We start from the raw sequence: 13,171 nt of genomic DNA on the forward strand, positions 1-13,171 counted from the left end.
AGCTAGCACTTTTTTTAAAGTTGGGACAACCTCTGATGCCTTTATATAATACCCATGAAATTCACAGAATATCCATAAAATACAGGCTGACATCATTAAGCACTGACTCAAGGCAGTATCGCTCAAGAAGGGCACAAGAGGAAATTAGCAAAAATATTTTTGACTTCCCTTTGCAAGCAAGAGGAAAAAACTTCCAAGACATCTCCTCCCTGAAGTTTCAGACCCCAGTAAAAGTGCTGTTCACTTAAGACCCTGGTTGTATCAGGGAAAGCTGTGACACCTGACAGCAACAACTGATGTGATGAATTCACTACAAGTAATTTCATCATCCACAATTTTTTACTTATAAATAAGCTTATACTTGAACTAAGAGTTCCTATAAGCCACCCTAAAACTCTTGAGCAATGCCGAGAGATTCTCAATGTGTCTCTGCAGTGGGATTTGGTATTTAGTCTTCAGCACTGGTCCTCAGATACAGAAGTTTCTTTGTGCAAGTAGCTTCTAATACTACCATTTATACTACATTTGAAGTGCTCCATAAATAGCTGGAATAGATTTACTCCCACATTACAGAATACAGGACAGAAGGAAGGAAAGCCAGCAATTCCTCAGACAAATTAAAAATTACCCTCGTTACATCATTACAACTTCTTCACAGCACTAGAGTGAAAGATGCAGCATCATTATTTCCTAGAGAAAAATAATATTGAACTAAGAAAAAAGCTTTATGATCTATAAACTTCCAATATACTGTCTCAGGCCTTAAGGTGCAATTTCTTCCTCACATGTAAGAGCATCTATGTGTAAAATAGAATAAAGCAACCTTGAGAGGCAGAGAAGACGCACGCATAAATGTTATTTTTGCATCACTTTAAAGCACTTCCATAAACTTTAAGAATTCAAATGGAAGTAAAACCACATTATCTACTCTTCCTTATTCTTAAAGGAGAGGTTGCTGTTCTGTATTTTCCTGACAGCAACATTTTGAAAGAATAAAATGCTAACAAACACTGAATAGATGATGAAAATATAACCTCAAGACTAAGCTCTCAAAAATCATTATCTGAAATGTATTTACATTTTTTCAAGGAATTTATAATAATTTGTGCCTTTTTCCTCCTTTCTCCACCTTCAAGATAAAGTAAGCAAACTCATTTGGCACCATTTTAACCTAAGTTTTTAATCGCATTTGAGAGGAAGTAACTTTTTCTTCATCTGATAGAGAAGGAATTAGTGTACTCAAGAAAGCTGAGACCAAGCCTCTGCATATTCATTACACAAACAATTCTTTAAAGTATGGATCAAAAATTCCTGAAAAGGGTAAATGTTTGCTTACATTGCTGGCTTCGCAAGGAGCGTAAATCCTCCCATTACGAGGAAGTTTGTTACTGAAGTACAATACCTAAAATTGGGAAGAGCTTCAGTTACAAAATAAGAACTTCTCTGGAAATTGCAACTGCTGTAATTTCCAACAGTTTACTTGTGAGAGCTGTAATACCTTTTACTACAACTAATCTAAGTACTTGTGAAAATATTAAACAATGAAACAATGCTACTGGAACACTTAAGATTCACTTTCCACTTGGAGCATAGAGCACGCATTCCTATTCCACATTGCTGCTGTCTTTAGCACAATGCATAGATGTCAGGGCAGAAGAATTATCCTTCTGGGAGACAGTTTTTTAGTTAATTACTACTGAAATGTATTTTGTAGCCCCAATAAATCCCCAAAGGTAGCTTTACTTAATAGCCTAGCCATAGTAACTCTACTACATTATACTAAAAGATCCTTACTATTAAGTAATGAACATGTCACCTTTTTACAGGTATATAACAGCAACCAAAGGTGGGTTTGTATGTACAGTTTTACATTAGGGAAGCTGAAACTGTCCAATGCACTCCACTGGCAAAGACTCCGAAATACATAGCTCACCACAAAATTAATTAGTCTATATAAAACTCTTCATACATCTTAAATAGCAAGAATACAATTTGCACAAGTTAGTTATGTAACTTCTCTTAAAATCTACTTTCCCCTAACTTGTGGTCAGTAGATTAAGCCTGCAGAGACTCGAGGTGAGAGGGAATTGGATACTTGCTCGGTGTAACTATCCAAAAAGAGACTGGAATGCTTCAGGATGGCCAAGCTCCTAGCTTCTTTCACTCCATGAAGAAAGCTACTTAAAGAAGCTCCATGTTGACCAACGAGATAGCACAGCTTGCTGAACCTGCTTGCCATTTCCTGCAACAACTGGATTGTATTTGCATTGCCCAGATTATCTGCAACAGACCAGAAAGCAATTTCTCTTACCTTACGAAAGAGCAGCACCCATTAATAAAGAGAATTACCACAAGGCGCTGCTTAGATGCTTTATCAGCAATTTCACCTCATGGCTACATTATCCAGAACCAGGAATTTAACAATTTTAGATTGAATACAGCAAAAAATAATTACATTTCAGGTGAAACAGTCAGGAAAGTACAAATACTAATAACATATTGAAGATGTCATAATGCAGCTGTATTTCACTAGTTCATCCAAATACGGGTGAAGAGAAAGACCTTGATTTATAAAGCTTTATCTAAAATATATATAATCACTTTGAAATTCTGCATAAAGCAATCTGCTGTGGAACATAGGGGAAATAATAGAAAATATTAAAAGAAGTTCTTACCTAAACCTAAAAGAGGTCTAAGAACCTGAGATTTGATCTCACTCAGTTTGAAATAAAACCTTCTCTCAGTAGAAGCCAACTCATGCAAACTGGCAATATATCCCATTACGTTTTTGTCTACTAAGACCAGACAGTTGTCACCACCAGCTATCACATTGCTTATGTACCCTATCTGAAAGATGAAAAACAGAAAAGAAACACCAGCTGAAATATTTTTTGTGTACACTTCAATTTAAAAGCAGGGTGATGCAGAATAAAGCATATCTTTAGGCGTACTAAGTGATAGTAAGTATTAATTACCTACAGTGACAAACAATCCATTCAATACTGGCTTAATACAAGAATGACAGAAGTAGAAGAAATATTTATGAGACAATCAATGCTATTTCCTGGTACTGACAGATCCTAAAAGACAATAAATAGACCATCTTTTTAGGTGACTCATACAACCGCTCCGTGTTTAAGAGAGAGTGACCTTAAATTCAGTCACTGTAAGAATTGCCAGACACATCATGCTTATACCAAAAACTACAATATTAAATAATATTACTACAGTAGCTATTTCTCCTATTAATTACAAAGTGAAAATAACAAGACTTTAATATTATGACTGCGCCCTGACCTATAAGTCCTTTCTGGACCTGGAAAGACATGAATTTATTGATACAAGTATCAATAAACTGGACTGATACTAATACCTTGACCAACACCAGAAGTAGCATTTGTATAGGTATTAGTAGGCATTTGTTTTCCACATTATTTGGGAGGAAAATTCTTCTCTACAGTCAGCACAAGTGCCATTGATGCACTGTGGCTTCTCAGTAATTCTGGTTCACATGCAATACCATACAGTAATTCAGTGTTTGGGCTCTACTTTTAATTTCTTTGTTGTTAGATATAGGATTCCTTTGAAACACTGAGCACGTGCATACACATGAACCCAGAGTCTAAATCCCCGCGCCCTCCTCAAAATCCCTCTCCAACTGCTATTCTGCTCAACACAGGGAAGTAGCAATGAGACCCAGAAGAAAAGCTGACAGAGCTGCTTCTACCCTCCTGATCTCCTTTCTGTTACCTTAAGCTCAGGTTGATCTGAAATCATATAAACAATTTGAAAGAGGATGTGCAGCCAGAGTACACACTCCCCTATCATGCCAAGTTCAAAGCAGGATATAAGATTCAGCTTGATGAAGAAAATCCCATAGGGGCACCTCCTCTTTCCCATAAACATCCAAATGCACATTTGGTGCCTTTGTTCAGTTCCCCCTCTACATCCATGAGAAAGGAAGGGGGAGGGAAAGAGATGGTGCCGAACTCAGGGGGACCTTCTGCCCACTCACAAACAAGATGTGCAACAAGCAGAATGGAATAGAGCAGACAGTACCTTCAATCACTTGGTGAACAACAGGAAAATGAAGAGCAATAGTACTGAAGAATTAAGGACTTAAGGACTTTCACCACTTGAGGACTGTGGTGAAAACAGCACAACATAAGGGTGCACTTTTGCAGCATGCACACATGGAAGGAAATTGAATAGACACACTGGAAACACTTCCCTGCCCTTCAAACAGAAGGGAAGTCCAAGAAACAGGCAGGGAAGTAAACAACACTGATTAAGCTTCCTCTCTGCCCTCAATACACTGCACTCCTACTTTGACTGCTAGGAACCAATTACTTGACACCATTAAAGTTAATTGAACAACCAGCTCTGTGCCATTTCCAAAAAGCATCAGTATGATTTGAACTAAACTTAGAGGAAATACTAGTTACCTTAGTACAGGATAGCAACAAAGCTGGACTCTTAGTACAGCTGTTTTCATACAAGCTATTTTCTGTTGTTGTCTCCTGACCACTGTAATATAATCCAGGTTGGAAATCTTCTTCATCTGCTAGGAAGAGGGAATAATCTAGTCCTGCTGCTGTCGTCCAAACACCATTGCCACACATCTGAAATTTGTGAGGAAGGAAAAGCCATTAGAAATAACCACCCAAAGCTGGAAGGAGGGAAGAGTATTTAGCTCTTCTAGCCACACATGTACATAATACACCTGCCAAGAAAAAGTACCGCAATAGCTGGTAATTTTTCAACTTCAGAATCTCATAACAAATACACTTTCTGTATGTATACTGAAAATTGTCTTTCTTTCCACTCTTCTTTCTAATGGCTGAGTTGCCTTTATATTATAACTCAGTTTTATTTTCAAACGGGCATCAGGTGAGTTTGATTAAAGTTGGGACACTATTCTCCCCTCTACATGTAAGTGAGACATCAATAAATTTGTGAGACAGTTATTATGCTGTACCGTAATTTATATAAGGCCTAAGAAGAAAAACTCTGCAGCTAGCTTTCCACTAAGACAAGCACCACAAAACGTTGGCAAGGGTCTGGTCTAACCCCAGAATCATTATTTGGCTATTCAGTCAATGTGATGTAAAGTTCAAAACAAACAGAAAACCTGGAAATACAGAAATGGACAAAAAAATATAGGCATGACCTAGCAAAGCTAAAAATGCTAGAAGCAATTGTTTAGAATAAAACCAGTGTTCCAAAGTATTTAAAAGTTTCAGCACTGCAACATTGGTATTAGAGAAACCGAACACGATGTAGAAGTGAAATTTGATAAGATACAACCAATCACATTTCTCAGTTTTAGAACTTCAAGGTGGGTAAAAGATTTCTTGGGTAGATTTTTCACAATCTCATCTAGGATCTTTTTCACAGTATAAGAACATGGATCCATAAACAAGGTCATCTTCTAGAAATTAATTTGCACTCGTCTAACAGATCCTCCACTGAAAGAAAAATGCAGAAAACAGGAAGTACCTTTGCTAGACGAGGGACTGTTGTCGGACAGTTCAAGTGACCAAGCTGGCCAGAGGTATTACTGCCCCATGAATACACCTGTAAGAAACACAGCTAAATATAAGAATGCAAGTTTGTATACATGAACACATACTGAACTGTAGTAGTATAACACATCAAGTGTGCACACACACAAGTCAAGGGTGTAAGATTCACCTACCAAGAAACACTTTCCTAATCTCCGCTGTCTTCCTATATTCTCAAATTGTCTTCTCACATTCAGAAATGGAATGTGCCAAATCAAATCATGTCAATCTTTAAAGACAATGTTGATGGTACATGCAGAACACTGGCATTAATAGAATTAAAATTCCACACTGCTTTCAAGTTGCCTCCCACAAATGGGAACAAGAGTTTAAAAGCAAAACCCCAAAAACTTCGGAAACATCAAATGTGACAATTATGTCATAGGTAAGGAATAAATGATAACAGGCACTTGTACCTGAGATTTGGCAGTGAGTGCTAAGGAATGATGGCCACCAGCAGAGAGGTGAATCACTTCTTTACCATCTAGGCTTTTCACACATAGTGGCTGAAGCCTGTCAATCCCCAGAACCCATGGGGGACGGGAGATGAAAAAAAAATTATCACATGCATTTTTAACACAGAAATAAATTTCAAGTTTTATTTTTTCCCAAAACAAATCAGAGAAAACAAATATACATGGAGTCTTTTGGCAATAAACTAGCTTGTTCAAGAAGGTCATCAAGAACACAAGTTGATGACAAACCTTATCTTAATTTGGACGAAGTCAAAATATCACCAAACTCCTAGAGATTACAGGGGGAAAGTCATAACTGATTGACATCCAGTAACAAGAGAACAACAAAATGCGTTACTTAGAGGAACTTAGGTCACAACATTTAAAAGAACAAGGACACAATGCAAGGCAGCTGACCAAATTTGAGAATTTGAGAAGGTTTAATAGTCAAAATTTTCTAGTGACCTATTGAATGAAAGGAAAAAAACCCAAACATTAACCAAAGAAATCTCACCTTGGTAGAACATCGCCATGCCCTAGCTGTCCTTCCTTCCCCTTTCCCCAGCTCCACACCTCCGTTCTTAGAGAGGGTAAAAGAGCATCAGCCTCACCACTGTAGGTTGGAGTAAGAGCTACAGTCCTCATTTTTGCCCGCCCTACCTTCCGTAAGAGCCTAGGAGAAACTGAAAACAGGCCAAGAGATAGAAAAATTTCACATCATTTTAGGTAAATGTATCATTCAGACTGTGTGTTACACAATAACAGCACTATTTGAGAACTGATAGAGACTTCTTAAGGAGGTCTTAAAATTGAGAGCAAAGGCTACCACGCAAGAAGATAGGTTACAGATAAACAGAGATAACTTAGATGTTAAAAGCAGACAGATCCCAACTAATTTTTACCAGCCATTAAAGAGTAACAGGCATATGAGAACTATGCAGTTTTCCTGAAGCAAATGAACCAAAACAAACTGTAGATCAAAAAAGTATGTTTTGAAAGAAAATATATCCTTGCAGTTCTGAATAATTCCTAAAATCTCCCCTCAGATCCAAGATCAATATAGAACCCATTCAGAGCAATTAACACTAGAATCTATGAGGTAAGGTCATTAGCTTTGAAGTTTGGCAGCAGGAATTGGAATATTTCTAGGTCCCTGGCTCAAAACCAGCTCTGTGTATTAGGGATTAGAGGCCACACAGATTTTTATCTGCTACGCAACCTATATGAAAGTTTGCAGCCAATTTTCAGTAAGATGCTCAGACTACCACAATGTGCCTCCTTTACCCTACTTTACTAAGAACATTTGTAAGCCTGCTATGCTTTTGGTCTTCTTAGCATGCAGTATCTGCTAGTCTTCACTCCCTCTGCTGCTTCCAAGTCCTAAGATGTATTTTATAATTCAGACACCTTTGCTAGATAATTAGATTTGTGTTCAATCAGTTTCATTTTCAGTTAAAACTCCACATTATTATAACTTTTCCAGCTGGCTTTCCCACCATGGTTTTTTACCTTGTGACAACAAGCCAGGCAGGGAAAGCCTTCGACTTCCTCCTTCAGATTCCTCCTCTCTAATATCTACTAAACTGGAACTCTTCTTCCCCTGCATGGATTCCTGTCTGACTTGCTCTTCTCGACTGTCTTTCAGAGCTTCAGGCCCTGGGGAACCTCCACCAGACTGAGATCCTGATTCACTTGAAGGTGTGCCATAGAAGTTCATTACTTTCTTCAGAGACAGTGCTCCTGCTTCATATGTAGCGGCTACTCTCACCCCAACTGCTGATGCACAAGAGGCCACCAAGCTGTTCAAGGCAGATGTGCTGGTACCTGGAGGGCCAGGGATACAAGCACTAAGTTGTTCTTCTTGTGAAGGCTGCAACCAAAGAAAAAATTAAAGACTATCACACCAGACAGCACATAACAGTAGGAGGATGATAGACATATTCACTACTCAAACTACATGCTATACTGAACAGACATTATAACAAAGATTTTATACTTAGGCATACATCTATTCCTCAGAATCATATTTTCTTCAGGTAGGACCAAGTACCATTTCTACACAGACTGTGCTTTGTCTGCTACACTTGCCTAGTACAAATTCATCCATAAGAGACTGTGGGTCTGTCTGTTTGGTTTCTTTAAACACACAAAAAAGTCTTTCCAAACAAATATAAAAAGATAAAGAGGGATTTCATTTTAGGCTTATTATCAACTTCTTCACCACCAGTTAAAGTGCATCAGTGAGCATGCTGCATTTACAGAGAAGTAAGTTCTCTCTTCAATATGTTAAAGGGAAAACAGTGATTCATGGATTCATTTTAAGGTCTATCTAAGACCTTGTGGGGTCTATGTGTCCCCTTACACTACTGTTGTATCCATATAAAGCTTGGTCAATAATCATCAAGTCACACTAGGGACAAACTAACTGAAGGCAATTATAAGTACCACATGTGGTTACCTATAATAGCAATCAATTTATCCACCAAGTACAGAAATAATGCACAAGATTATGTGCCAAATAGTCTGAATGTTAAAACAAAGGCAACAAAGACCCATTTTCCCATCTAATACATGGTGTGATGTAATATTAATATTACATCTCATTTTATTCTACAAGAAGGAAGACAGACTTTGACTTTTTTTTGTGAAAGGTTAGGCTAGAGAATTGGGCTTGGTCCTGTTTACTAGCATTTAATTCCTATTTATAAAAGGCATGCCTAGCAATACAGAAGAGCAAATTCAATATGTGTAGGAAAGCAAAGAGAAACAGAGGATTTTTACTAATGCTGAAACATTACATTAGTCCTCAGCTCTACTCTTCACACATATGCTCAACTCTGTCAAGATTCACTGAATCAATTCCAAGCTTATTCCTGGAACTGTACAAGGGAAACAGTACTCTGGAAGTATTCCAGGGACAAGGAATTTAGAAAGGGAGCATGAAACTGTGCACTTCAGTCATTTCCTAATGGCAGGAGCTCTCCCAGGAGTCTGAGAAGCCCGCAACTGCTAGAATGCATTTTATTAGCAAAAGGCAAAAGGCAGGACAACTGTGTTTACACAATGTTGATTTCTCTGAAATAAATTTACCTCAGAATAGGAACATATAACTTGCTGAATCACCAAATTACTGGACAGTTTGGTCTGGTTTTAATACTATTACTCTTTTTCCAATTAGAGTTAATAACAAAAATCAACTATTTATTAGGCACTGTAAAACTTATCTCCCAGAACCACTGTGAAAAACTTCTTACTGTAACTATTAAGAAAAATGAAGAAATCATGAAGAAAATTAAGAAAAATGAAGACGTCTATACCATACTTTGCATGACAAAAGACACTTTCAGAATTCTGCTATGAATTTTGCATCCTAGGCCACAGACTGGCAGGTTTCCTTACAGACATTACCTTTACCATATGCCACCCAGCAGGACAGTACTTGTATCAGGACTGCCAGACTGCACTGCAAGATTTTGGATTTTTTCTGTCCAACAGCTCTGGAGTTTTATCTTCTTCCTCACATCCCAAATAAACTTTTCTTTCAAAAAAGCAGGAAATGTAGTATTTGGCAGAGACCTTGTGATGAAGGTTCAAGAACCAGGAACCAAGAATGAATCTAAGCATTTTCTGATGCTTATTAAGAAATTATTACTTTGCTGTTCTGCTGTCGCATCTGAATAACGTCATTGAACCATCTTCCATAACACACAGAGTAGTACTTCTGTATTTCCCATCCCTGTTTATGGGTCTATGCCACCCTACATGATTAACATCAGAAGCCTTTTGGTCAACACTAACATTACCTTTACCATCTTCTCTTGCAATCTACAATTTTTAACTGATTGAGCAATTAGATTTGTGAGGGATTTATTCCATGTCTAGAAAATAAAGTTTTACCTTAAAGGCAAGTTAGACAACTACCAGCTTACTGCTGGTTTCCCCCACACAACTGGGAAACCCATGCATTGTAAACCAGCTATAGAATGGGAAATTGGTTTACATGGCTCTGGTACTGCGAACCAGAGGAAGAAGAGAGACTATAGCACAGTCAAAGCTGCCCACATTAAAGCCTTACAAGTGAACATGGATGGAGTACAAAAAAAAAAAAAAAAAAAAAAAAATCTTCTGCTTAGAAGTTGAGAACCCTCACCGGTAAGAAACACCCTGAAACAACAGACCACCACAGCTATACTAAACTAACAGAATGTTTCATTTGTGAAGAGTAACATTGTCACTTATACAAGAAGAATTGTAGCAAAGTTAGAGCTAGTTACTAGGTACCAACCTGCTCAGGTTCTGGGCAGATGTTTTGTTCCGGGCTCTCACTTAATGAGCGATCTGATAAACTGATTAAGTACTCTTTCACTCCTTTTTTCTCTGGGAACAGAATACTTCCAGGACTAGAAGTTACACTGTCTTCGTGGCCACTGTTACTGGAAAACACACTTGCTCCATCAGCTTCTAAAGCAACAACCGTATGTTCTTCCACAAGTGGTTTCTGGCAGTCTTCGCTTTGGCTACCTGATACACTTTTTCCTTCCAGGGTCTCCAGTGAGGGACAGAATGCATGGCTTTCTGGTCGGTTATCGGACAGTGCTACGCCCAGTGGGCAACAGTGACTATCTGAAATGATTACATGATCTTCCTTGTCCGTCATCGTAATGAGGAGTTGGCTGCAATGATTGCACCTCTCTGGGATAGGCTTCATTTCCTGCACAGGAAGACATTGTACCAGAGCCAGACTGTGGTAGGCTCCACAGGCAATCTGGAGCACAACGCGCCCTGCCAGGTGCTCTACCTTCTGTGGCTTTGTCACTGGGAAAGTTGTTGTTATGAGGCCGAGCTGGCAGCCACTCCCCCAAGCCCATATCTCTCTGCTCAGTGATAGTGCCAGCGTGTGTTCCTCTCCACATGCTAGCTGCAAAATCCTTACTGATAACAGAGGACTGGTTTCAGAATCAGAAATACTGATGGGTTGTGGCTCTGGTACACATGGCTGATTAGCAACTGCACACTGGCCAGCAGAATTGTTCCCCCACATGTACACCACACCACTTTCTGTTACAGCTCCATTATGGAAGCTGCCAGCTGCCACTGTAATAATATGGTGCCCAAGCAAAGTATTTTCTAAGATAGGACTATTAGCATATGACTCCTCCGGTCCTGATCTCCAGGGCAGTTTTCCAAAGCTGTAGACCTCTCCACCTGGGAGAAACAAAAACAAAGAACAACCCAGCATGAGTCTAATGAAATTAAAACAAAACTAAGATTTGAAGGGAAATTTAGATAGATACTAATGTTTAGCTTACTCTAGACTCAGTGAAACTATTGCTATTGATCTATGAAGACTGCTGGCTGCTCTCTGCTATTGCCACTGTTACGTTCTATACCTCATAGTTAACATTACCCTGTGCACCCATGCATTGTTGAACAAAGTAATGCTTTTCTGCTAGAAATTCTACTGTACCCAAGTGTATTTATTGTTTCTATTTTAAGAACATACAACCATGCTCGAAGAGCATGACAAAGTACAGAGCTCATCACTCCATGCGGTGATCTAGCATTACCAAACTATTGTTTGCAACCCTACAGTAAAATAGCATTGTCCTATCAGGTGGAAGTGGTGGTGGGATGTGTATAAATGTATCTTGCCACCAGTTTGATGTTACACTGCAGCCTCTCCAAAATACCATTATCATTATCTGAAAAGATTGGAACAATGCCAGTTTAAGTTACTTTGCTAAGAAATCTATTTTTGAAATGAACAGTTGTTTCCACAGTGATAGAAAAAAATGTAAATCATATCCACAAACATGGGGCAAGAACACACACAGAAAGACCTTTTAATTGCAAAAGAACTATGTTTTACAAAGGCCTCTGGAATTCCATAAGTCCAGTAGAGAAGAGGTACTTAAGGCAGACTCACCAATAATCTGGATTCTGTCCCTCAAAAACATCAGGAAAAAAAAAAAAATCAAAGAAGAAACTTCCAACTTAGCCTTTACAACTCTATGCCCAAGGACAAGTGCAAGGACAGAGCTATGCAAACACTTAGAGGGACTGGCTTTTAGAAATACTTAAGAGTGCCAAGCTGCTCACAGACCAAGAGTCGGACTATTCATCTACTAGCTACAAGTTTTTCCAGAAGCACACAGAAACAAGAGCTCTTACACATCAAGAGAACCTCTTTCTGTACTCTCGTTTTTGAATGAAAGACATCACGAGCAGCACCATTTTGAATTAACACTATCCAGATTACATTACTATCTTTAAAAAGGAAATCCAGAGACATTGTTAAAAAAAAAAAAAAAGACTACAAAAGAAGACACTAGGCATATAACATCTACTCCACAGTTTTAAGTGGCTTGTAACTCAGGAGGAAATACTAGAAAAGGTAAAAATCTAACCTTTTAAAAGTTGCACGAGACAGAATGGAAAAGAAAGTCTAAAATAGGAAAACTTTATAATAACTACACCTTGTTATTGCCCCAAATATTTACAATTAAGATGATTATTACCTTCTGTTAGAAGTAACCCATGATGTATCCCAAGGGCTGCCTGTAATACAGTCTTTCCACTGAGGCCCAGAAGCCTTTCTGGAGTTACAGAGCAGGAACCAGCCTTCCAAACATAGACCAGGCCTCTCTCTTTGGCTCCTTCTGCCTCTTCTGAGCTACAAAAAGATTGGGGGAAATACAGAATCCACTTGAAGTTTTCCGTAATTCAGTAATGCAAGGTTTGCTTTTCACATATGTAAGAAAGGCTTAGTAGTTCAGGCATTAGTTTTAATTTCAGAAAGCCAACATATTTCACTTACAGTTCAGTAATCTTAATTTAAATGTTATTTAAATGAAAAACAAATACCTTCTGTTTGAAATCATTAGGTTTCTTTTTCATTTGTACTTTACTGACTGAAAAACAGCTGATCTTGCCACTAGTAAACTTAAAGATGTTTATTCACTACTGATACATATTACATTATTCACAGCTTTATATTATATATTCTATTTGTTGCTCATACCAAGGAGAAAAATTAATACACAGTTCTGACAATGTATGCCGAAGGAGACTGTTTTATCAGTTCCACCCACATGCAAGCTACTCTGTTCCTAACTGAACAATGAGATTTGTAATGTTAATTATTCCTGTGTT

The 13,171-nt window shown here is 38.2% G+C and overlaps 1 protein-coding gene across 1 annotated transcript in view; it reads right to left on the reverse strand.

Annotated features, from left to right (window-relative positions):
* The window catches only part of ALS2 (alsin Rho guanine nucleotide exchange factor ALS2), a 43,454-nt gene that overhangs the window by 20,482 nt on the left and 9,801 nt on the right, over positions 1 to 13,171 (reverse strand). Inside the window, exons 3-12 of the mRNA XM_057419880.1 lie at positions 12,538 to 12,692; positions 10,305 to 11,224; positions 7,529 to 7,889; positions 6,534 to 6,702; positions 5,981 to 6,077; positions 5,500 to 5,577; positions 4,446 to 4,622; positions 2,676 to 2,847; positions 2,100 to 2,280; positions 1,337 to 1,402 (exon numbers count right to left, since the gene is read on the reverse strand). Of these exons, the coding sequence (XP_057275863.1) occupies positions 1,337 to 1,402; positions 2,100 to 2,280; positions 2,676 to 2,847; positions 4,446 to 4,622; positions 5,500 to 5,577; positions 5,981 to 6,077; positions 6,534 to 6,702; positions 7,529 to 7,889; positions 10,305 to 11,224; positions 12,538 to 12,692 (2,376 nt within the window). The remainder of the gene's footprint in view (positions 1 to 1,336; positions 1,403 to 2,099; positions 2,281 to 2,675; positions 2,848 to 4,445; positions 4,623 to 5,499; positions 5,578 to 5,980; positions 6,078 to 6,533; positions 6,703 to 7,528; positions 7,890 to 10,304; positions 11,225 to 12,537; positions 12,693 to 13,171) is intronic.

This window comes from Pezoporus wallicus, unplaced genomic scaffold (assembly GCF_028554395.1).
Source record: "Pezoporus wallicus isolate ANWC-B61680 ecotype Strahan unplaced genomic scaffold, APGP_CSIRO_Pwel_v1 contig_4710, whole genome shotgun sequence".
Classification (NCBI taxonomy): domain Eukaryota; kingdom Metazoa; phylum Chordata; class Aves; order Psittaciformes; family Psittacidae; genus Pezoporus; species Pezoporus wallicus.